Here is a 25,772-nt window from a genome sequence, read left to right on the forward strand (position 1 = left end):
TTCGACGCGCAGCCAGTTCCGACAACAGTACTCGTCAGCCTACATCCACGAGGGGAACGGATAGGCTGCCCAGTGCTACTCCGTTCCGACGCGTTTTCTCGTATTTCTGGTATTTACGAAAACAGGAACGCCCTAAATTCGAAAAAAAACCCAGGTTTCATCAACTACCTTTCTGTAAGTTTTTAGACAAAAGGGAAGAAATAGTCTTGCCTTACACTCGGCAAAGCTGAACCACATTGTTTAACTGCTTGCGCACGTGTTCACTATATTTTCTAACAATCTTTAAATGCAAAATTTCTTAAAGATGGCTTTTTATGTCATCCTCCATCGCAGACGCTTCTCAGAGTCATAAATTGGGTGTTTGCTGTCGGGTATCAGCCTGTCCAGTTCTGACGCGTCTTTACACTGCCATGTTGCCAATAAAAATGACTTGTAATTAAACTATATTTTGAATAAAAAAAAATATTTGAAATACTACTGGTTACATGATTTATTTCCTGTCTTATCCTCCAGGATTGACGTGCTCCATATACAGATATAGTGATGTCAAAATAAGACTATAGCGTTGTGGCTCTTACTAATTCTGTAATTAAGGGTTATCACAGTTTCCAGATAAATCCTCCAATGACAGATCCTCCCTATACTGTGGATCGGGAGTATGGAAACATCCACAACAAGATGGCATGTTTGGTGTGGATTCCCCCAATTGCAGACATTCACAAAATCTTCCACGATTTGCGGACAGACGACGAAAGAGAGTTGTTTTTTATCGGATATTGAAGACCTACCTATCGGACATGTTCTCTAGGAACAATCACTGCAGTTCCCCAACGCCTAGTTTCCCCACTTGGCCAGAACCTAGTGAGACTGGGGGTGGGGTCGTCATTATAGCTGATTATTTTGTTAAATGTAAAAGCAATTCATTAGAAACAGTGTGGGATATTGTTGAAAGGGAGTTGGTTAAAATGCCTGAGCATGACCCTGAAATAAAAAAAATAATTGAAGGTCATTATACATTGATCAAGCGTGTCTTACCTGTCATAAATAATTAAATGAACAAACAATATTTTAAAATACTTTGTTATAGTCTGGTTAGTATAGGTGTACCAAGTTTTAAGGATTAAGACAATGGGGGATGGACTAACACTACCGCACATAGAAGAGCAGCCCATAGTACCATTTAGGCACATTTTTAATTTGATTTTTAAGACAAAACTACCATGTACATGTGTTGGGTTGGTCACTTTCGCAAAATGCTATAGCCATAACCCACATACATAGATCCCGTAGTTTATTTTCTGTGAATTAAATTAATTCAGTCATAAACTGGTATAATCACGGTGACAAACTGAGACCTTACTACAAATAATACTAGCTTAACATGATCAAAGCGGAAAGGACAGGCGCATTTTAGATGCAGGGAAGTTCACATATAAAGACAAAGCTGAAATGTTCCATCCTTGAATCTTCATGCAACACAACATGATTTTGGCTCTCTTGATCGTGTATAAATTTTCTGGACACTATAAATTAGGTCAAAGGTGGTGGTCTGAATGGAAACAGATTTCTCAAAATAAATTTTATTTTACGAGGTCATGAGGTTCCTCTTCACTCCATCAAAAGTATCAGCTGGACAGGATTTTGGTTATATTTTCAGATGCTCCCCACCCCCACTCTGTACAGGAGCTGAAAAAGCTTTCACAAACTGTCGACCTTCGTTGTACTCATGTAAGTTAGATGATTACGTTCATTTTGTTTTAATGATCTAAGAATATTTACTCTGAGAATTGCCAAATATTAGTTGACATAATTTAGTACTGCGTTCTGATCGATGCTGAGGAAGTTTCATTACAATCAATTATTTGAACAGGATTCTATGATTGTTCTTCCCTTCTGAAGAAAAAAAGACCTACCTGTTCTCTTTATACAGGACTTGTAACATCAAGCTAAATATTTTAATTTTGACGAAGGTAGTTAGATATTTAAAAAACTCAATATGACATTATTACAAGGCAGTTAGATCTGAAAAAAAAAAACTCACAACGACCTTGAAAAAAAAATCAGTGTTCCTGATAGGGTAGTTAACATTTTGATGTCTGTGAACCCTGGTTCAATGTATGTTTTGATCATCTAGTCTCTCCGTTTAATGAGCTTGATGAACATGCTTTGAAGAAATGGGCTTCTAAAATTTGAGATATGTTGACATTTTTTTTCTTCAACATTTCAGGTTCTGAATCTGCATATAGGCTCACGTCTACTTACATCAAGGGTGATGGTATGAAAACAGTGAAGCAGCAAGTGTAGGTGTTCATTCTACAGAATTTCTGGCAGGTTTTCACCACTGTGGGCAGATCACCCAGTGTGGCACGAAGAATTTTATTAGGGATCCCGTTCTCCCGAACGGGATCCCTATTGTAATCATTCTGTTTTTTCTTCTTATTATTATTATTTTTTTTTTTTTTTTCACCGACTTTGTTCGCAAGGAAACTTTTTCACCGTTCAACATACAGGTCCCAAATTTTGCACACATATTTTGGCGGTGAATATCTCGGGACAAATTCTCCATTTTTTTGCTATGTCACGTGGTTTGGCCGCCATATTGGATTTTGTGTAAAACTTTTAAAAATCTTCTTCTCAAGAACCACTGAACCGATCGTTTGACATGCAGCTAGTAGGTTACGAGTCCTTTAAAGTTTGCGAAAATGGTTCACTTCCGGTCAAAACTCAGGAAGCTCGCCATTGGTCGAATTTGTGACGTCACAAAAAGTTGTCAAAGTTCAAATGTTCTCAACGCATTCTGATATATCCTGAGCTGTTGATTCCGAATCTTCTTGTATTTTTTGCATATCTGTGTAACTTTTTGAGATATTAGCAAAAAACTCAAAAAAGTTACGTAATTTCAATGACCTGTAACTCGCGAACTACGGCAGCTAGAAATGTGCAACCTGCATGAAATTGTAGCCCAAGACATGCTCTTTCGAGCACTTGTCAACGGATTTGAGCTCCGATCAATAGTTTTTTCGCTAGAAGCGTTTAAATAACAAGACCATTTTTTGTTTAGAAAAAGATGGGAATCCCATTCCTTTAACGTGATCTCCCGAAACGGGTTTAGGATGACATTGATTCCAGTTCCCATCTAACTCCAGTACTCTGTTAGATGGCGTAGAGATCTAACTACAACAGCAAACGCTGGACCTGTAAAAGTTAGCTTTGTTTTGCGCAGACCTCGTCCTCTTTACTATACGTTAAACAGGCCAGGGTGATTGACAGATATGGACATGTGCCGTGGTCCAAGTGCTGACTTTCTAACGATGGCCGAGCTATCAGTGGAGCAGTGAATCTGTGCCTGGCAGGTCGTGGATTGAGATATGAGTGTACAAACTTGCTGTTACACTGGTCGTGTTTTTGCGTTATTTCTTACAAATAGCGGACGAAGTCTGCCAAGGAACGACCGTTTTTCACTGGGCATAGCGTAGCATCATTATGGTCGCCGATCTATTTGAGGGAATGCAAATGACCGGCCGACTGCCTCAGTGACAAACGGTGTATGGTCGCATGGAAACTTTGAAAGCCGTGTATGTGGAACATGTGTCCTTCGAACACAGAACATGAAGGGGAAAACTTGATCGATCCGATCCAGGATCCCGGCCTAGGATCTGCTATTCGCAGATCCATTCTAGTTAAAGTTGTGTTTGTTAGACCACATTTAAAGCATCATGTCTCAGATACACAGCAGGGAATCAGAATAGTTGACAGTATATTTTGTAGATGTGGCATTGATGAATGTTCATGCTTTAAAGGAGAAGAAAACACAAAACTGATGCCTCAATCAGGTGATGTGGAAACTTAGGTGCAAATATGGTCTTTAGTACTTTTTTCAATTTTTACTTTCAGGAGGAAAGGATATTTGAAAATATTTTTCATTTTTGGGTATATGGGACCACGTCTTGGTACACTGTATATACTGTCTTTGTATAAAAATGATCTAAATAAGGATGGTGAAGCATGTCTAATAAATTTATTTGAAAGTAAATTCAGTGTATCCAAACATGTGCATGTGATTTGATATTGATATGTTATGAATATATTCAAAATACATATATGATCAAAATTCAGGTTGATCACCAAGGTCTGGTACAAATTTTATTATCTATTTAGTAAGGATAACAATATTACACAATGTATACCAAGAGGTGTGGTTTCAAACAGCCACCATACAAAAATTTATTTTAAAGTGTTTTTCTGTTTTCATATGAAAATTAAAAAATGTTCAAGACAGGATTTACAACTAGCTCTTCGCACTTTCATCGTTACATTTACTCTACCTCCTTAACTGAAGTGTTCGTGTCAGTTTTGGACCGAGATATCACACAGCACAGTTTTACAGTTAGTTTCTTACTGAGACAGTTGTGTGCTAAGACAGCAGTGTTTTTTTTTTTTTTTTTTTTTTTTTTAAACTGCTGAGTTTATATTACAGGTAGTGTACATGTTATTGTACCTAACGAGTTAAAGCAGCATTGTTTTTCAGGGTAAAAATTAAGTAGCATGGTATATATTTGGGGGGTCTCTGTGGCTCATTTCGTTAGCACGCTAGCACAGCATAATGACCCAGGAGTCTCTCACCAATGCGGTCGCTGTGAGTTCAAGTCCAGCTCATGGTGGCTTCCACTCCGGCTGTAAGTGGGAAGGTCTTTCAGCAACCTGCAGATGGTCATGGGTTTCCCCCGGGCTTTGCCTGGTTTCCTCCCACCATAATGCTGGCCGCGGTTGTATAAGTGAAATATTCTTGAGTAAGGCGTAAAACACCAATTAAATAAATAAATAAGTGGTATATATTTGAATATACATTGTTGAATTAAAACAGTAGCTGTAATAAGCTCAACAAACAGTATGTAAATAGTGGGAGTTTGGGAGTTTGGCCAACAGATGGAGATCATTGAAGAGACTGGAGTTTTTTCATTCTAGATTTAATGTGAAGTAAAATTGAAACTTAAATACTCTTCCATGTGTTATTTATAGACCGCCTAATTCATACCATCTGGAGCAGTGGGATGGAATTGTTGATAATTTCGAGAATGTAATGAAAACTGTCAGAAGAATATAGTTGTAGTTGGTGATATGAACGAAAATTTGCTAAATCCATCAAAATTTACATTTAGGTGCATGATAGTTAATAACTGTAGCCACATGGTCTGTGTCGGGAACATTTCTTGACCCTGTATAATTATGTGCACTCATCATACTATGCTATTATTTTTAGCAGTGATCATAGTCCATGTTATGTAATCTATCATTTTAAATCATAAAAGATATTAAATGCAGTTATGGGACTGGAAATGCTAATTGGGACCTATTCAGAGAAATTTTGTAATTGTGACAGCCCTTAAAACTTAGCAGTATTTTTTGCTCTAAAAGATATATTACATTGATAAGATCTATGGAATGGACAGACGTTGTTTAAAACAAAAGAACACATTGATACAACCTATACCTTAAATGAAAGAGCTATACTTAAAGTTAAATAAAGCATCTAAATTTTCTGTCGACAACGCTTGTTATTGGAGTATTTGATAGTTAAACATGGAAGACTTAGAAGTCTCCTTTACCCTGCCATTTGAACAGATTACATATGTCATCATGCTTTTGCTTTGATGTCGCCCTATAGCACATCCAAAACTTTTCCTTTCTAGAGTTGACTTTTACAGACTTTATAATCCATGATTATCATGATATATACATACAAGACTGGGAAAGCATGTAAATCGTGGTAAGAGTAAAAGCTTTAACACCTTGACGTCACAGTGATTATTCAGGAGGAAAGGATGCTTTTCATTGGACAATCCTAAAACATTGCATTGCTATCAATGTGCCGTGAATGGTGGATTTTGTAGAAAATGACGATGTTTAAAACCGTTTGTCTCTCCTAGGAAAACTTTAAAAAATCTAAAAAAAGCAAAAAATAATTGCTCACAGTTTAACTCTTTCATTTAAGGTATAGTTTGTATAAATGTGGTCTTTTCCTTTAAGACAATTTAACACACATGCAATCAACTAGGCTCGAAAATATCCAGAAAGGTTGTCTTCGGGCAATGTTTGGTGTTACCAGTAGCGCTGCTTCTGCCCTACTGTAATCTGAATTAACAAGATTAAATTGTAACAGAAAATGCACAGACTGAAATTACTCCTCAGGATTTTCCATTTTCCATAACAGATTGTCAGACCCATATAAACATGTGAAAAGGTTGAAGAATTATGGTAGCAATGACCGTTTGCACGATGACCTGTACTCACAGCTGACCTTGACATCTGACATTTTATGTGCACCATACTTTAGTGTAGACATCAGTAAACACCACTTCTGAAGTTTTGAAGGAATTTAGTGCTTCTTACACTGCAGTTTGATGTAGGTCTTTGCATTGTCATAACATTGGAACAAAAAGCAGCATATTGATGTTTATTTTAATTCTAGATTTAAATTTACTAATTGTAAATTGTTTTACAGTTAATATCCACTGTTGGAATGCTGTCGTGTTCAAGTTTAATAACAGGCTTAATAACAGTTGGCTTGGATACAGTTAGATGTAGCAGTTACATTTATGAATATATTCACTTTTTTGTTTCATGTTTATCCAGCATTGGTTGTTTGAAAGGAGTGGAAAAAATGATGGATTTTAAACTGCAAAATAGGAAGTTTTGCAGTTTAGGAAGAAACCCACTTGTACATGAAGATGCACAGCAGGACAAGGTGGAAAGAGTCAAGAACAGAGAAGACACAATCATTGTGGTTGTCTTGAAGTTTGTGAATGGTCACATTATACATGTACATAGAATGAAAGTACATGTAAGTCCATATTCACAGCTGTGTCATATCTTAAGACACTGGATGGATGTTTTCAGACAGGTATGACACTGACAGTTTTTGTAAACTTTTATACTCAATTGAAAACTGGTTATTTACTTATGTTTTTGTGCGTGCCAATGCTATTAATGCAGAGACATTCTGTTTTTTGCATACATGTACAAGGATAAAAAACGGTGAGATGAACTGTGCTGTTTGCGGTGCCCCTCAGCGAGAGAAAACTTTTCTATAAGCACTGCACAGTGTTTTTTAGGTCAGTACAGATTTTCAGACTAAGGGGCATTATTGACCCAAGAGGATCTGTAATCCGCTTTCAGTCCATCACTTCTAGACGACCGAGCACACTGACTAGAAGATTGAGGATAGTTAGATACGCCATAATGGTGAAGAATAGATTTCAGCACGTATATAAAAACCGTATATTGTAACTAGCAGAGGCAACGGATAATTGCTTATCCAAAGAAACAACACAAATGTTTGGAATTGAGGTAGTAGCTTTACTAGTTTATTTACATTTCAATTTTCGTGATGTATATTTACAGTATGTGACAGAAACTACTATTGACATTAACCTAGTAGTAACAGAAACTACTTCGCAACATAAACCACTTGGCAACAGAAATTAACTAGCAACATTAATTAACTGGTGAAATTAATTAACTTGCGACTTCAAGCACTAGCCACCAAAAAGCCTAATAGCAACGGAATCTAACTAGCGGCAGAAATTCACTATTAGCTGCAGAAACACTCTGCTACAGACACCCCTGTTGCGAACCATTCAATCCACCAGCTGGTGCCTCATCAACACTGGTGTATGGGAGCCGGTGACCTGAAAACCCAGGAGGAGTATCTGCTCTCTGGCCAGATGATGTCCATACTGAGGACCGGAACTATTGGTCTTCTTCCCATTGATGAGTTCAGTGTTTCAGACAATCAGCCACTGACCATTTCTCCAGAGAGATACACACAGTATCCAGGCAAAATCAATACTTGTTACTTCTCTTGATCACTGAACACGAACTCTTGACTTAACCTACCAACATTTACTTTTATACACCCAAGTACAAACATCTGAGCGCTCTCATCTCTTCGCGCATACTTCATCCTAATCCTAATCACTACTTAATCTGATTTTCATGTAGGTTCTATATATACTCAGAGGATGGAACCATTTTTCCCACTCCCACCTTGTTACTTAAATTCAGCCAGGAACTAAACTTCAACCTAATATGAATTTATAGTGGCCATTAAAATTGACATCCAAAATAACCCTTTTTTGACCATGACATCTAACATATGGGATCAGCTAAGGCCTGTTTTGGCTGCACCTAAGGTCAGATAAATTCAGTGGAGAGTCTGCTGACCACCCATTAAACATTTGTGATTTGTGTTACCAGCTAGGCACTTTTCCTGAACACCTAACTGTGCTCCTGAACCTCTTAATATACAAGTGAAACTACACTGTACCTGTTACAGGCATACAGTTTAGGTCCTGTGCAACTTGAGCAGCTTCTCCTGGGATTAAACCTGGTATTCATTGACCATTTGCTATGCGCTTGTGGCAAGACCAAACACTTCAGGCAAATGACACGATGATCAAGGAAGTCCAACACACTCAGTCTCTTCAATCCCCTTGACCCCCTCCAACCCTTTATGGCCCCACAGTCCTCCACCTCCCCATCTTCTTCATGTCTTTTTTTTTTTTCACTGACGTTTTGTGTTCCTTTGTTTGTTAAATTCTCCAAGTAAATTTATGTACTTTTCAGACTGCAGAAGAACGGACAAATGAACAACCAAAGGAGAACAGTGTGATTCCTCCAACGTTTGAATTATATGTACAGTCAGATGAAATCCCTGAACATTGTGAAAGACATGATTCCTCAGGTGCTAGGGGAGTCATGAAAAAAGGAAGGACATTATATTACCTGCACAAAGATGTGTACCATGGAGACAGACTTGAATCACGGACATATACACACCAGTGCGGGGAAGCTATTTTGCCAACATTCAATAGCTCAGAGAGAATGATTTCGAAATTTCTTAAGCTCTCACTGGGTGTTTCCATTTTTCTCTTTATTGAGAGCCTCTGGCTGTGTCTTAATCCAGCTGGGTGTTTCACTCAAGAAGGTGTTCAAGTACTTGCACTGAAAGGTTCAACAGAAAGAGCATGCCAAAAAGAAGTCGACAGCTGCTTTCCAAGTATTGTAGTATGTGCAGTCTGGATTCTTTTGATGATAATTTTAACTGCACTGTTACCAGTTTGCCATTCCTTCTCTGAAACCAGACGAAACGTCAGCAAAGCTCTATATAACCCAGAACAAATGATGTCGGATTCTACAACAGATTGGCTGGAAAAGCGATTGCTGAGACTGAGTGGATCAGAAGTTTCAAAGAGCCCCCGTAAATGGTATCTCGATTGGTTTCCAGAAGGTGTAAAAAGGTTTGGCACTAATGCAGTTGCCTACCCTGCTTCACATACAGGCTCTTTAGAACAGTATTTCAGCCAGAAATTCAATAACACTGCATTGTCAGAAAAGGAAGAAATGAAATATGAATGGCTACGATTACAGTCGTTTCAGAACTGGCCAACTAGGGCCATTCCTTTTCCGTCTGTGTTGGCCAAGGCTGGATTCTTGTATTCAAAAACCGCTGACAAAGTTGTCTGTTTTTCCTGCGGGGGAGTTGTAGAGGGCTGGCAGCGAGATATGACACCAATGGATGTTCACAGGGAAAAGTTTCCGCACTGTAAATTTGTTGCTGGAAGAGAAGAAAATTACCCTATTCTGCCGATGGAAAGCTCTGAGGTCTCCCCAGTGGTAAGTGATGTACTGGGCCAGACAAGCACATCCAGGCCATCCCAGAACCCGGAAAGCTCGCCCCAACCTGTCTCTGAAAGCGCTCGGAATGATTCCGGCTTGCCCAGCACCAGAAGCAGCATTACAGAAGGATGTACAGCTAACTCTGTTCTTAATGTCGCCCAGGCCTCTTCTGATCTACGGGATAGTGGTTTCACTGAAGGTGCCAGATCCTCCGAAGTTACAGAAGGCGTATCTGACTCTTTCATAAATAGAATGAAACATGAACATAATCGGTACCTAACCTATCGTAGCTGGCCTGGCACAGAAATCAATCAGCCTAAACTTCTGGCGAAAGCAGGGTTTTACTACACAGGCCTAAATTTTAAAGTGCTCTGCGCATTCTGCAATGGCATGCTTGATTACAGTGAACCTGAGCAGGAGCCAATGGCTTACCACAGGGATCTTTTTCCCAATTGCCCTTTTGTCCGTTCACCAAACGCAGTGAATATCCCTGCGTACCCTGTGCCACCAGCAGGCCCCACCCCTCCACTGGCAGTCCAAGCTGATCTGGCCATGCTGGGAATCATGTCCGACTTGCCAAAACACCCGGAGTTCACTCTGTTACAGGCAAGGATCGATTCTTTCAGGAGCTGGAACCCAGAACATGAACAAAGACCCTATGACCTTGCTGTAGCAGGTTTCATTTATGCTGGTAAGATGCTCTCTCCCTTCTCTTCAGTCATAGATCGACTTTTCAAATGCCTTATGGCTGGACGGTTTGCAGCAAATTGGCTTCCTCCACCTTTAAACCTGCACGACTTATCATCTCTGTTTGAGAAAGACTTTTAAATATCAGTCAGGTAACATGATATACAAGATATACTGAACCCTGAACCTGACCAAAACAGAAAATGTGAAGTTTTCCACATTTATCTATGTCCATTTACATACATGTATTCACATTCATGGGTATACATGTTCATCTTTATACATACACGTGCATATTCAGTATGTGGAAAGGTCTTCAGCAACCTGCGGATGGTTGTGGGTTTCCCCCGGGTTCCTTCCACCATAATGCTGGTCGCCGTCATATAAGTGAAATATTCTTTAGTACGGCGTAAAACACCAATCAAATAAATAAATAAATGTACATATATACTTACTAGTTTATAGTTTTCATTAAGCTTTTGTCTTTGAGCAGATGTTTGTGAATATGAATACTAAAAGTATTGCAATGTGTTCTGTTGTAGGCATGAGTGACTGTGTGAAATGTTTCCAGTGTGACGGAGGCCTACGTAACTGGCTTCCTGGGGACATCCCCTGGGTTGAGCATGCTCGATGGTTCCCCCAGTGCTCCCATGTGAGGCTCTGTAAGGGTCAGGAGTTCATCGACACCATTGAAGAAATGTATCCTCGACAAGGTGTAAGTATTGTGTTAACATGTGCACCAGAGAGTCAGGCTTCCTGAAACGGCTAAAGCATTGTTTTCACCAAAATACAGGAACATCAACCCCTTACGGATGAGTATGCGGACTCAAGTCTATCTCTGATTGTTTTGGCTGTAGTTTTATTTTATGTTTGGCAAGGACCAGTTTTTTATTCCGAGTGCTCGGTTCAGTACCTGAGGGTTGGAGGCTTTGTGCACTTCACATTTGAACCTTACTGTTGTCAAATGAAAAAAAAAAAAAAAATAAAAGAAGAAAATGTTGAATATGGCAACCAACATCAGTCCAATAAATAAATAAATGTAATTTGCTAGAATTATAAATTGCATTCCAATATAGATTTTGTTCTTCTTCTTTACAGGCAGCGAGCAGTACCACCGTAACCAGGTCAAGCACAGCAGGTAAGCTAACCTTTTTTTGTATGAATATACAAGTACAGTATTTCTACATTATGTTTTTCTTCATGTCACTATTAAGTTCTTATCCAAAGGGCTAGACACAGGCATGGCATTTTTTTTGTCTTTTCGTTATTTAAGCAATCTTTCTGGTTCAGCGTATGTATACCATGGGCTGTTATGGCACCAGTGCAGAATTGTTTGGAAAAACAGATTCATCTTGTACACATATGCAGCTCTGGTCTTGTAGTGATATACATGTATACTTTACCACAGTACTGGAGCCTGGGTGAAGTTGAAAAATAGGATACTTAGTAAAAGCCCCAAAAAACATTCATCAACATTTTGTTTGTTTAGTATGCAGTGTATGAGATTCAACATTCTACCATATAACACAACTTTCCTCAAGGTATATGCATTTTTTGAAATTTTACATTACTGTGGAAACTCCTGAGTGTGTCCCAGAAACAAATAATTTGCAAGAGTTCATTGATCTAGTGAAATTGTCTCCCTTACTACGACAAATGACCTAAAATTTCACCAGTGACTAAGTTGCACGTCGCCTCATTATGAGAGTTGGATTGATTTTAGAAAAGTTCCGGTGTGTTTTGAGGTTTGTTATTGAAGGTAGAATTATATCCTTTTGAGAAAATGCACAGCACAATGATAATATTGATACACAAGATTTGGGTTCAAACTCGACATTTTACAGGTAATGAGTGGTCAACATAACGCGGTCATTTGAAGCCCATATTGCCACAGGCATGCTGTGCGTATCTGCATGTCACATATACATATAGGAAAGATCGCCAATAACTTACCAATAGCTTGTAGTGTATCCTTGGCAGTCTGTTTTTCTCCACTCGTAAATCTGAACCCCATCTTGTAAGTGATAGATTTTTGGGTATGGCGTCAACAATCAAAGAAAAAAATAAATAAATTTAGCTGATGATACATGTAGTTTAGACATTGCTCGCACTGCAATTTAATGATCATTTAGCCAACTTTTTAGACCCCGCTTTTTATGTGTAAATGTCAAATAACAATATCAGGATCAGTTGCTACATTTCATTTACAGCTAATGCACCAACCCCGAATGTGGATCGGTTGATGTTCTCACCAGCAGCACAGAGCGTTCTGGAGATGGGGTATGCTCGGGATTTAGTGAAAAGAGGACTTGAAATGTTCATAAGACAGAAAGGTGAGGTTTGATCATGGGCATATAGGCCGCCAGTGCTAAATACATGTACATTAAGTCTTGTTTTGTAAAGCTAGGACTTACAGTACACAAGTACGTGTAGTGTAGTAATAAGTATGAAAACCAAACACCTCATTTTGACTCAATATTTCAGCATCGGCCATCATGATGGTGAAAGTCCATGTGTTCATTTTGTTTTTCGAGCTTAATCTGCATATACTTGCGTATTTGTAGCTAAAACTTACCAGTGCCACAAAATTTAGGAAATTTTAGTGAAAATTTTCGGATGAAGAATAATTTTTGCAGCTGAACACATTCGTACTTCATAGAGCATAGGCATTGTTCAAGCATGCCTTTATGCCTACATGTTTACATTGCTTATTTGGCACATTGTACTGATTGAGTTCTGGATCCACAGCGAAGCGAGGATTCCAGGCATAATTTTTCATTTCGGTTGTTTGCACCCTCGTGCATAAACCTGTTTTTGGTGTGACTCTTGTGTCCCCGGTGTATCCATGGTACAGTTTCGATGAATTTGCATTTACAAAGCCATGCAGTTCTGAGACTTGGTTCATGGATTCAAAAATGCCCAACTGTCATGTGTGCCAAGTTATTGCTAACTGGCATTTGAAGGAACATGTAAATGATACTTTTTCAACTTAGGTAAACTATGTGCAAAAACCTGTATGATAAACCCACCAGTGGTCAATCAACTGTCTCTTATCATATACATCTATTTCTAGTTTTACCCATGGACTAGTTTTACCCATTTCAGCTATGCTCCAAGATATTATCATATTGCTGATTGTGAGCATTGCTCTCGCCAAAATGTGTGCCTATAAAGATGCCCTGTTTGCGTTTCAATGGCTCTGTGATGGAAGTCTCATAATAACCAGGCTTTGGTAAGGTGAGAACATAGAGTCGATAAGTTATAGGTGCTGTCCAGGGGTGTCAACGTTGGCCTAAGGACAAGTCCAACAGTGATCACCATGCATTGTGTCCACTGGTTTTTGTAACAAAAATGTTACGTCACAGTATTTGGACATTGAATTTCCAAACTGCGAGAAACAAGAATTATGGATGCCACGGAATCTTGTTACATCGTTATGTGTGTGAAACATTGTGCTGGGTCCTTAAACAAGATTTTGTTGTAACTGCACATCCAGTGACAGTAACATGTACACCCCTTCTGCAATGTATTGGCTCAGCCATAAACAGGTCTGTCTCTATGTATTAGGTGAAATAACCTTCAACATATATTTGTTGTTAATCAAATGGTAATGGTCTTGGGTTGAATTCACATGCGCTTCATGAAAATAAAAACACTGTCATGTAGGGTTGTAATATTTTGCATGAACCGAGATACATAACCTTAGGTTTTTATGTCGTTATCTTCTGCTTACTTATAAGAACATTGTATATCATGTATATATATATATAATCTCCAGACCACATTTGTCCTTTACCGATTTGCAAGTTCATGTACACTTTCTGTAGAGTACAGGCACGCTTCACTAAAAACAGAATGAAAAAATCTGTAGTGGTAAAGGTAGTTTATTTTACCTATACAGTCAGTATATGTAATTTTTGAATCATTTAATGTAAGAAAATTCAAAAATTTTCTTCCTCAGGGAGTGACTCTGGGCTGAATGCTCATGAACTGGTGGAAATTGTTCTGGAAATTCCCAGTGTAGAAGACGACCTCTCCTCTACGAGTGAGGATCAGCAGCCCAGTGCAGCACCGCCACAACCACTTGTAGGAGCTACTGGGCACAAGTCCTTACCAAACTTTCCCAGGAGCAATTCCTCGATTGTAGACGAGTCTGAAATCGGGGAAGAATTAGGTAAGTTTTTGTATATCTTTATCAAACGTGTGCATGCATTTAATTCCTACGATAGTTGGATCCTCTAACCTGATGTAATGGGAAGGCAGCAAATTTTTTAATCTTGTAAGGTGGCACTAATGTGAAGCACTACCTTGAACGGGATTCCAGATTCAGGCTGTGGTCTCTGCACGGGATTCCTGATTCAGGCCTTGGTCTATGTAGGGTATTCTAGATTCTGGCTGTGCTCTATGTAGGGGATTCCAGATTCTGGCCGTGGTCTATGTAGGGGATTCCAGATTCTGGCCGTGGTCTATGTAGGGGATTCCAGATTCTGGCTGTGGTCTATGTAGGGTATTCCAGATTCTGGCTGTGCTCTATGTAGGGGATTCCAGATTCTGGCTGTGCTCTATGTAGGGGATTCCAGATTCTGGCCTTGGTCTATGTAGGGTATTCCAGATTCTGGCTGTGCTCTATGTAGGGGATTCCAGATTCAGGCTGTGGTCTCTGCACGGGATTCCTGATTCTGGCCTTGGTCTATGTAGAGTATTCCAGATTCTGGCTGTGGTCTATGTAGGGGATTCCAGATTCTGGCTGTGGTCTATGTAGGGGATTCCAGATTCTGGCTGTGGTCTATGTATGGGATTCCAGATTCTGGCCTTGGTCTATGTAGGGGATTCCAGATTCTGGCTGTGGTCTATGTATGGGATTCCAGATTCTGGCCTTGGTCTATGTAGGGGATTCCAGATTCTGGCTGTGGTCTATGTAGGGGATTCCAGATTCTGGCTGTGGTCTATGTATGGGATTCCAGATTCTGGCCTTGGTCTATGTATGGGATTCCAGATTCTGGCCTTGGTCTATGTAGGGTATTCCAGATTCTGGCTGTGGTCTATGTATGGGATTCCAGATTCTGGCTGTGGTCTATGTATGGGATTCCAGATTCTGGCCTTGGTCTATGTATGGGATTCCAGATTCTGGCTGTGGTCTATGTAGGGGATTCCAGATTCTGGCTGTGGTCTATGTATGGGATTCCAGATTCTGGCTGTGGTCTATGTATGGGATTCCAGATTCTGGCCTTGGTCTATGTAGGGGATTCCAGATTCAGGCTGTGGTCTATGTAGGGTATTCCAGATTCAGGCCGTGGTCTCTGTAGGGGCTATGTTGAGGACCTGATTCTCAAGGTGGATCTTATATCCAAGTGAAATAAAATCTAAAGCCCAACTGGGAATAGAGAGGTTAAGATACTCGTGAATGACAAATGAGCAACGAGTGATGTCATTGTTATCTGTGTATGGCATCAGGCTTGGCAAATCTATGTCGCACCGTCTGCTCTTTTTCAATGAGTTGAACGATACTTACTGGTAATACATTTCCAAGTCAATATTTGAGGATTTTATCAGTTTGGGTGTAAAATAAAAGGGAAAACGACCTACTCATGAACCATTAATCTATCATAAGTATCAAATTTTACTTACAAAATGTAGGAGTTAAGCCGAGAAAACATAATTTTTCAACTGCATGTATTTTATGCATTGGCGCTGTGCGATAACAATATAGGGCATGTGCCGCAGCTTTCAAGCCTATGCTGTAAATATGCAAACAGTGATATGCTGTGCGTCATTCATAATATGTATCGCCAGTTTATGAAAATACAACATAGGTCTAATTTATTTGGAAGACTCAACTCGTGTGATTTGAGTGGCTTTTCCTTCATAACAACACGAGTTCACCTGGCTCACATGCACAAGTCATACTCATATCTCATTAATGGATATCTTAACCTCTCTAATGATGGCACACTCTCAGTGTTTGAAATCCTGTCCAACCTCTGTACTGGAACCTAGACACTGCATGCCTTGTAAGCCTTGTAAGCCTTGTAGGCATGCCTTGTAAGCTGTAGTACTGTACATATACTGGTATTAATGCATGCGATAGTGATTTTTGTGGCGTGGGTTTCACATTTAAATTTGTTGTTACACTTGAAAGAATTAACCCATCCCTAATATGCACTTTACAGTGCCTCTGCAGTGTAAGGAATGTTCTTATGAGGAAAAAGACAATTTTGCAATTCCTGTATGAATACATGTCATTTGTGTGGAATAATTTTATGAAGATGGTAAATTGAGTGTACTTTTGCTAAATTTGTTTGCATTTTATTAAATTTGTTTTTCAGGCATGACAGCAGATAAAGACTTTTTGTGGCTCTGCAGTAGGATAATCTTTTCAATGCCATGCTGTTAATCTTTGATTGCCACAAAAGCATGTTTAGTACAATGGAATGTGATTTCATATCTCTTCACTATGTTTGTTTACCATTTCCATGGATACAGGACAAGAAGTAAAACAGTTTGATGTAGTAAAATGAATATTTCCATTCCGTGCAGACATGAGGGAGTCAGTTTCAGACGAGGAAAAAACCAGAGTAAAACTGACAGGCTTTCGCAGACAGATTTTCAGATGGAGTAACTTTAATGCCATATTGCAAGACAATAAGGATCTTGCACTTTATTTTATCCTGTGTGATTGACCTTTGTGCAATTTGTACCTTTGTTGCGTCAAATCCGTATTGTTATGAAACGTGCAAATTACCACGGCCCTTCAAGGCCCTTTTATGGGTTCGAGTTGTGATGTCGTCGGCGTCTGCTGAGAAAGAACATAAGGTCTCAGAGATGTGGTGTCAGAGACCCGATTTGATGCCAATGCCGGGTACAGTGGTAGCCCATTGATACCCAAAAAGCTTCACGAAAGACTTCACAAAAGATTTTTTCGCACTATGGACCATTTATTACTACCAAAACTTCAATATGAGTGGAGGCAGAGGAATCTCATGACTTTACTGCTACAGGCTGGGATTGAACCAACACCTTCCAATCACAGTATGTCCCCATGTTGGCGGAAGCAGGAGAATGTCATAATGCCCCTGTCAGAGGCTGGGACAACCAACAGCGTCCGACCACGGCATATCTTGTCAGCAGATGCAGGGGAATGTGAAAACGTCCTGTCACTGGCTGGGATTGAATCTTTTCCAGATCTTTTTAGCAACAGCATGCCCTCACATCAGCAGAGACAGGTGAATGTCAGCCCCCCACATCCTTACACAGGCTGGCCTTAAATCAACGCGGCCCCCTGTGTGAGCAGAGGCAGGGGAATCTCAAGACTTCCCTTTCACAGGCACGTATGGCCGTCCACCTATTTTATGCGACCACATGTGCAGAGGTAAGACTTCCCTTTCACAGGCTGTCATGGCTGTCCAGCCATGGTATCAACTTAGCAGAGGCAGGAGAAGTCTTCCCCGTAAAAGACTGGTGTGGCAGTCCACCAACTTTATGCGGCCACATTAGCAGAGGCAGGGGAGTCTTAAAACTACCCTGTCACAGGCTGGTATGGCCGTCCAATCACGGCATACAACCACAGCTGAGGCAGGAGAATCTCAAAACTTTCCTGTCACAAGCTGGCAGGCTGCTACGGCTGTCCAACCACTTCATGCGACCACATTAGCAGAGACAGGAGAATCTCAAAACTTTCCTGTCACAGGCTGGTATGGCCGTCCAACCACTTCATGCAACCACATTAGCAGAGACAGGAGAATCTCAAGACTTCCTGTCACAGGCTGCTACGGCTGTCCAACCACTGCATGCGACCACATTAGCAGAGGCAGGAGAATCTCAAGACATTCCTGTTGCAGGCTGGTATGGCTGTCCAACCACTGCGTGCAAGAAAATTAGCAGAGACAGGGGAGTCTAAAAACTTCCCTGTCAGAGGCTTGTATGGCTGTCCAGTCACGGCATGCGACTACATAAACAGAGGCAGGGGAGTCTTAAAACTACCCTGTCACAGGCTTGTATGGCCATCCAACCACTTCATGCGACCACATTAGCAGAGACAGAGAATCTCAAGACTTTCCTGTCACAGGCTGGTATGGCCGTCCAACCACTTCATGCGACCACATTAGCAGAGACAGGAGGATCTTAAGACTTCCTGTCACAGGCTGGTATGGCCGTCCAACCACTTCATGCGACCACATTAGCAGAGACAGGAGAATCTTAAGACTTCCTGTCACAAGCTGGTATGGCTGTCCAACCACTTCATGCGACCAATGTGGCCAGCTGGAGAATCTCAAGACTTTCCTGTTGCAGGCTGGTATGGCCGTCCAACCACTTCATTCGACCACATTAGCAGAGACAGGGGAGTCTAAAAACTTCCCGATCAAAGGCTTGTATGGCTGTCCAGTCACGGCATGCGACTACCTAAACAGAGGCAGGGGAGTCTTAAAACTTCTCAGTCACAGGCTGCTAATTCTGTCCAGCTACTGCGTGCGACCACATTAGCAGAGACAGGAAAATCTCAAGACTTCTCTGTCCATCCACGGCATATCCTCATAACAGTAGAACCTGGAAAATCTCAAGGGAATTTTCAAAACTTGCTGTGATTGAACCAACACCGTTCAAACACGGCATGCTATCACACCAGCAGAGGCAAGGGAGTCTCAGGCTGGGACTGAATAAGCGCTGTCCATCCACGGCATGTTCCCATGACCAAGCATACGACCACATTACCAGAGACAGGTGAGTCTCAAAACTCCCCTGTCACACAGGCTGGTATGGCCGCCTAATCACAGCATGTGACCACATTAGCAGAGACTGGAGAATCTCAAGACTTCTCTGTCCAACCACGGCATGGCCCCAAAATGACAAAACCAGGGAAATCTCGAGACTTCCCTATCACAAGCTGGGGTTAGATCAACACCGTCCAAACACGGCATGCAACCACATCAGCAGAGGAAAGGGAGTCTCAAAACCTCCCTGTCACAGGCTGGGACTGAATCAGCGTTGTCCATCTGCAGTATGTCCCAATGTCAGCAGGGACAGGGGAATCGCAAAACTTATTATTACATGCTGGGATTGGACCAAGATTCTCTAACCACTGCATGTCACCATATTCAGAGAAGTCTCAAAACTTCCCTGTCACAGACTGAATTTAGTGATGGAATGTTAGCAATGGTCAGAAACATTGGTGGTTAGCATGGCCTGGTGGCTGTCGTATGAGTGAAATATTTTTGATTATGGCGTAAAACGTAAGCTGTTATCAAATAAATAAATAAATACGAAGGAAAGTGAAGGTTGTGGGTCACTCGCTACTGACAAGCGGAGAATTACAAGAGCTGGTCACAGAGTTTATCACCATTTGTGCACAACTTTTTGCCACTTTTTTTATTGGTGAGGTGTCCTTTTTTTATTATTTCTTTTTTATTTATTATTTCTTTTTTATTTCTGTCTTTTATCCATACAAAAGCCCTAACCAATAATTACGTCTCCGTTTTTCACACAGGTGCATCTTGGGGAAAAACGTGGTTGTGAAGGCGCCATATTTGGCTGTTAACTGATTTGTATAACATCTGCAGTTTTCAGGAGCTGTCTAAATTCTGTTCCATCGAAAACTAAGTGACTTCTTAGCTAACACAGAAATCAGATTTGAACCCAGTTTTTACCAACAGTGCCTTGCCACAAACAATCGATGACTTAATTAGGTTTTAGGACTATTGGCCCTTATTGTTTAAATGAAAACTTCTTAATTTATTCTACTGGTGTCAAATGTAGTTTTCATGTATTAGTTTATAGTGATACACTATCTAATGTGGTTTCTCGCCGTAGAATATTTCGCTTAAAGCGATGCCTTAAACAAGAATCCAATAAACGAATGTAGCGTGTGTATTGAGTATGATGTGCTTGCTATTGATATGAAAAAATGATATTTGTTGATTTCAGACACAAAGTCGCTTAGAGAGAAAAACAGAGAATTGATTGAACAAACACTGTGCAAGATATGCTTGGAAAATAAGATGTGTATAACCTTCCTGCCTTGTGGCCACTTGGTTTCCTGTGCAGAGTGTGCCCCTGCCCTCCGGAAGTGCCCTATCTGCCGCAGCACCATCAAGGGCAGGGTCCGGGTGTACATGTCATAATGGTCTGGAAAATGAGGAGGGTGAGGATGGAGGAGGACGATGGTTGAAAGCGGTTAATCAATTTCAAATGTGACGCGATGTCACTTTCACAATCATGTATATTTCTTCTTTATAAGTTTATCATACAAGACGCTCTCTAGGTTGTAGCGCCATAAGGCGACGTGATTTACACCTTTAATTCCAACAAAAGCAGATGAAGTCCTACTCAACAGACTTATGGAAGTACATGTAAATTGCTGAAATGCGTTCAGTTCTTGTCTATCTGATCACTGAAGGTGGCAGATATAGTTGCAGTTTCTGTGACAACCGGAGGACTCGAAGTTACTGAAGTCGTGCTACTAGCACAGGGGCCCGTTTCAGAAAACGTCTGTAGCCGTCTAAGGATTGTTTGTCGACTATGTGTCATTAACCAACTACCATAAATAGGCTACGAAAAACCTTGACTACGCCGTTTCACAAAAATAGAACTGTCTACAGCTTTGCAGGCTTACCATAGCCGGCTATGTCGAGGCTCTACATCAGTCTGATTGATTGAATCAATGCTAATATATCCAAAATATAAATATATTAAATTACTTTGTATAAATAACAGAGAAAGAAGATAATTTCTTCTTCAGTTTCGTTTTTGACACAGTTTGTTGAAAAAGGGTAATAGCTTTCACAACAGATGATCAAAGTCAAACAAGGTGATCTATTTCTATTTTTTTAGAATCAGTAAATCCACTTTAGAAATGCGTTTGCCGACTCCCAGCCACCTCCGGAGCTGGCTAGGGATTTGGGCTTCCAAAATCTGACTGAAAGCTACGATAGCCAAATATTTTTTTTGTAAAACCGGTTAGACAAAATTGCTAGCCGTCTAATCTTAGCCTTTAGACTTTTATGAAACGGGCCACAGGCCAGCTATTCGTTCGATGTTGGTTCAGTTGTAGTACATGAATGTAGTAGTACCACCGCTGGCGATTGGAACGATTGGTAAACGGCCTCTATTTCCTCGAGTGACCACCGGTACACGAATGGAACGTACCTGATGTATTGGTTGAAAAGAAGTTGGGTATAGGACATGCATGCAAAAATATTTACTAGAAAAGCAAGCACCTATGTCCTTATGTACACTTCCGTTTTAATTGGTTTACTTACTTCCAACAGATTAAATTAGGATAAGTTGCTCTTTTAGGAGTAATTGTAGCTATTGTTCGCGTACATGTACTTGCAATCATAGCTAATTGATGTATCAGTGAGCTTAAGGTTTTTTACATCAAAAGGCTTAAAACCATTGAAAATAATAACTCGTTTTAAAAGTGCTTCTACGTCCTGTTTAATCCCATGAAATGCACAACAATTCTAAGATCAGTTGTCATATTAAACTGTGAACATGGTGTAGTAAAGATGCTCTTTGAGATTCTAACTTGAAGTATGCCCAGGCATATGGCTGGGTTTAACAGTATTGTGGTGTGTTCGGTTGGTTAATTCCTAACAGTTCGTATGTAGGCTCAGTCAGGATTTGTCAACAATGTAACAATACAAACCCTTTACCTGGGGCCTGAACCGCTGTAGGCATGGCAGGGCTAGGAAGCGTGCAATTGTCCTTCGATCAGAAGGAGCTTGGATATTATAGCATCTTAACTGTGGCAGTTGATTATCCTTCTACATGTAAGTTTATCCCATATCAAGACCATTAACACCTGAAGGAGAATATACGGTAACAACTGCCATTATCCGTGTTTGCTGTTTTTGCGCAACCCCCGATGATGATGGCGCTGGATTATTCATTTTATCCAAAACAATTCTGAAACACTCCATGATGAAGCATGTAATTTATCGCATTCTGATCATAGGCTGTAGTTGTCGTGTAGTAATGGAGATCAGTCCCTCGGTAATGTAAGCGTGGTGCTGCTTGCTCCGTGGATGCAGCAAAAGCAGAAGATTATGATACATGACAAGTGAAAACAGTCGATTTTCTCCCATGCTAAATAGTCTGACTTGACGCTCATCCATGAATTCCAGCGTTGAGAGAGAATAGCTTTGTAAACTCTTGTTCCAAGCATCAGCCTGGTACCAGAGACCTTGATCTACACCTTGATCTGCTTTATTACCAAGCCAACTCTTCCATTGAAATCGCCGCTTCAGTAATGCCAATAATTGCTTAGTTCTGGGTGTATATACCAGTTCGACTTGAAAGCAATGTTCAGTGTGGGATTTGCCATGTCGAGGCAGACTTTTTGCCTCAGTCTTGCAAAGTCGCGTGCTCTTGAGATCGTTTGAAATATAGACAGGCTTACACGATCAAAAAGAGTAGAAATTGATGTGATGACATGTCCAGAAATTGAAGACGAAAGTGGGATAAATGTGTTTTTGTACGTCGAGAGAATGTATACGGAAAGATGGACTGGTACACACTCGATTTATGCGTTAAATGTCAAATGCTTGCTCACATTCTCGTGGAAGCGTGCTGTAACGGAGTGTCGGGTTTCTGTTGAGTAGGACTTTAATTTGTACTTCAAATACACAGTTTTGTACAGTAGATTTAACTCCGTTTTTTGCCCATTTTAACATTCAGTACACACAATACGCTGTTACTGAAGGATTCAAAATGCAACATCGTTAACTGGTTCCGTTAGGTATACATGATTGCCGTATATCTGATTGTCGTTTAGCGTGCATCTATAACTTCTATGTTATCGTGCAGACTACTAATAATTGATATAACCATCAAAACATACATGTAAATGTGGCATCATACTTTCCTTTGACCTTGAAATATCCTGTATTGTGTATGTCGACAGTCATGTTGTAAATGTACACGTCTGTACCTCTCTCTGGATATAGTTACTTTATATGACGGCTTTCCATACACACCCAAAAAAAAAACATTTATATTTTTGCCTGCATACTTGTACAAGTCAATTGTCACTCTCGTCTAAGCAAGTCTACATTTGTTACCTCGAGGCAAGTTACATTCTTTATGCCCTTGAAGGCTTGGGCTGCTTAAGACGGTGTCACTTTGCCAGGACTCCATATACCTTTACTGGGGAAAAAGGCCACGCCGTAAACTGTTGCTCGTTAAAATGACATCGACTTACCTGTCTCACGACTAACCCATACATGTTTGAAGACTTACGGTATTGCGGAGTAACTGTTCTTCGCATATTACAGCTTCTTAATACAGCGTACCTTTACTTCAAATATTCGTATTATTCAATACATGATGCTGGAGCCTTATTTGCGTGATTTTGTCTTTTTTCATTTGACGCATTGGGAAGAAGATTTTCGAATTTTGTTTTATTATTTCTTAAGTATCGTGTATACCATATATAGATAAATACCATGCAGGGACTGACTTTCTTATGGAATCGGAAACGTGGTTTTCAACATATTGTAGTACACGATAATGTATTTAAGCATTGTATGTAACATGAACCAGGGGCCACCGTGGCTCAGTCGGTTAGCGCGCTAGCGCAGCGTAATGACCCAGGAGCCTCTCACCAATGCGGTCACTGTGAGTTCAAGTCGTGCTGGCTTCCTCTCCGGCCGTAAGTGGGAAGGTCTGCCAGCAACCTGCGGATGGTCGTGGGTTTCCCCCGGTCTCCACCCACCATAATGCTGGCCGCCGTCAGCATTATGGTGGGTGGAAATATTAAGTGAAATATTCTTGTGATATTCAGTGAAATATTATTGAGTGATATTCAGTGAAATATTCTTGAGTGATATTCAGTGAAATATTCTTGAGTGATATTCAGTGAAATATTCTTGAGTGATATTCAGTGAAATATTCTTGAGTACGGCGTAAAACACCAATAAAAAAAATGAAATAACATGAACCGTGCCCTTTGTATAACATGACTTTGTCCTGCAAACCACATAAAACAGTAGTACATGTATATATTATTATTATTATTACATGATGTAATACACACACTGTATCTATGAAACTGTAGCATGTTACATGTATATAGAACTTACGTAATAGATGTATAAATGTTACGTAATGGGTGCACTATGACTACAACACCATTTCTGATCTTTGATAATTTTTTGTTTTGCTGATTTTCGCGATATCGATATGCCTGTATTTTTGGTAATTATTCTAGATTATGTACATGATCTACATGTAGGATAAATTAGATTCCGTAACTTCAAGTCAAGAATCCGTACAATGTTTGAGATGTATAATCAGTTTCCATAGATTTATCCAGGTTCTATTGTTAACCCCCTCACATATTCTATATACGTGTATACCTTGCATGGATTTTACCATTTCAGTTTACCATGTAAAGTGTACATGTATGTCAGATCCTGATTGTAACGACACGTGTCTATGAATCTTACATGAATGATCTTTAACAACAATTAAATAAAACGTTATGTAACACAGTGTGTATTATTTTTTTTAGTCTTTTTTTTATTTTATGTAAAAGCAATTTTATTTTATGTATGACTAGTGAGGTACTGTTCGAATGTGGTAGTTTTCTCGCTAACTCTGCCCAGAATAATTCATTGTGCATTCTTAAATGTATGAAACTTTTTGTTTGGCGTTACGTTACCATTTCTGATCTAATTATTTTTTATTGTTTTGCTGCTTTTTGTCGATATGTATATGGCTGTATGCCGTATATATCGTGTAAACCTTGATAAAGCAAGTCATAATTCCTGGGTCCATTGTTAATGCCATCACATATTCTTAATTTATCAAACTTTTTCTTTTGCGTTATGAGCTTTATGGGGCTTTGAAAGACATTTAAAATATGTTAATAGAAAGAGTGTCAGGTTCACATACATGTTTTTTATTGGAAGGAAACCATATGTTATTCAAGACTTTCTGATTGCAGGGCGACAGTTGTATAATCTAACATGTAAGATGTATTAATTTTTATGTAAGCCAGCCTCGATACCATTTTGCCGTTATATCCATGATGTCATCGTTGCAACTCACTCGAATTCGTCTAGATATTTACATAAACCGGATTCTGCTGATGTATAGTTCTGTTTCGTGACTATCGTCCGTAGCACCTACATCATGGATGTACATCATGCTAAAAGCTGGTGAGAGTAATTGGCGGTATGTGTAGATGTACCATAGACTATCCTACTTGCGGCGTAGCTATATTTACATGCCTTTAGTTACATGTACATACGGTTTGGGCTAAGAGAGGTAAAAGAGAGGAGTTTTGGGAATTTGCAAAACGATGATTGTTTTTAATCTAGTTCTTGAATTTCAGGAATAGTGCACATGTTGTGCAACTCGGAAAAACGTACTTCTCGTATTACTTGACAGTTTCATATACGGCATGTAAA

At 39.9% G+C, this 25,772-nt stretch overlaps 1 protein-coding gene across 4 annotated transcripts in view; it reads left to right on the forward strand.

The window, feature by feature from the left end:
- Positions 1 to 25,478, forward strand: part of LOC135479478 (E3 ubiquitin-protein ligase XIAP-like) — a 60,035-nt gene extending 34,557 nt beyond the window's left edge. For 3 of the 4 annotated variants that reach the window (XM_064759339.1, XM_064759332.1, XM_064759348.1), the window contains 9 exons: positions 1,658 to 1,728; positions 2,228 to 2,300; positions 6,634 to 6,901; positions 8,626 to 10,369; positions 10,908 to 11,080; positions 11,464 to 11,503; positions 12,576 to 12,698; positions 14,327 to 14,539; positions 20,284 to 25,478. In XM_064759339.1, the coding sequence (XP_064615409.1) occupies positions 1,658 to 1,728; positions 2,228 to 2,300; positions 6,634 to 6,901; positions 8,626 to 10,369; positions 10,908 to 11,080; positions 11,464 to 11,503; positions 12,576 to 12,698; positions 14,327 to 14,539; positions 20,284 to 20,480 (2,902 nt within the window). In that variant the 3' untranslated portion in view covers positions 20,481 to 25,478. Of the gene's footprint in view, positions 1 to 1,657; positions 1,729 to 2,227; positions 2,301 to 6,633; positions 6,902 to 8,625; positions 10,370 to 10,907; positions 11,081 to 11,463; positions 11,504 to 12,575; positions 12,699 to 13,470; positions 13,603 to 14,326; positions 14,540 to 20,283 lie in introns of those variants that run through there. The other variant, XM_064759356.1, reaches the window with a different exon arrangement.
- Positions 25,479 to 25,772: the final 294 nt, after the last annotated feature.

This window comes from Liolophura sinensis, chromosome 1 (assembly GCF_032854445.1).
Source record: "Liolophura sinensis isolate JHLJ2023 chromosome 1, CUHK_Ljap_v2, whole genome shotgun sequence".
NCBI classification, from domain to species: domain Eukaryota; kingdom Metazoa; phylum Mollusca; class Polyplacophora; order Chitonida; family Chitonidae; genus Liolophura; species Liolophura sinensis.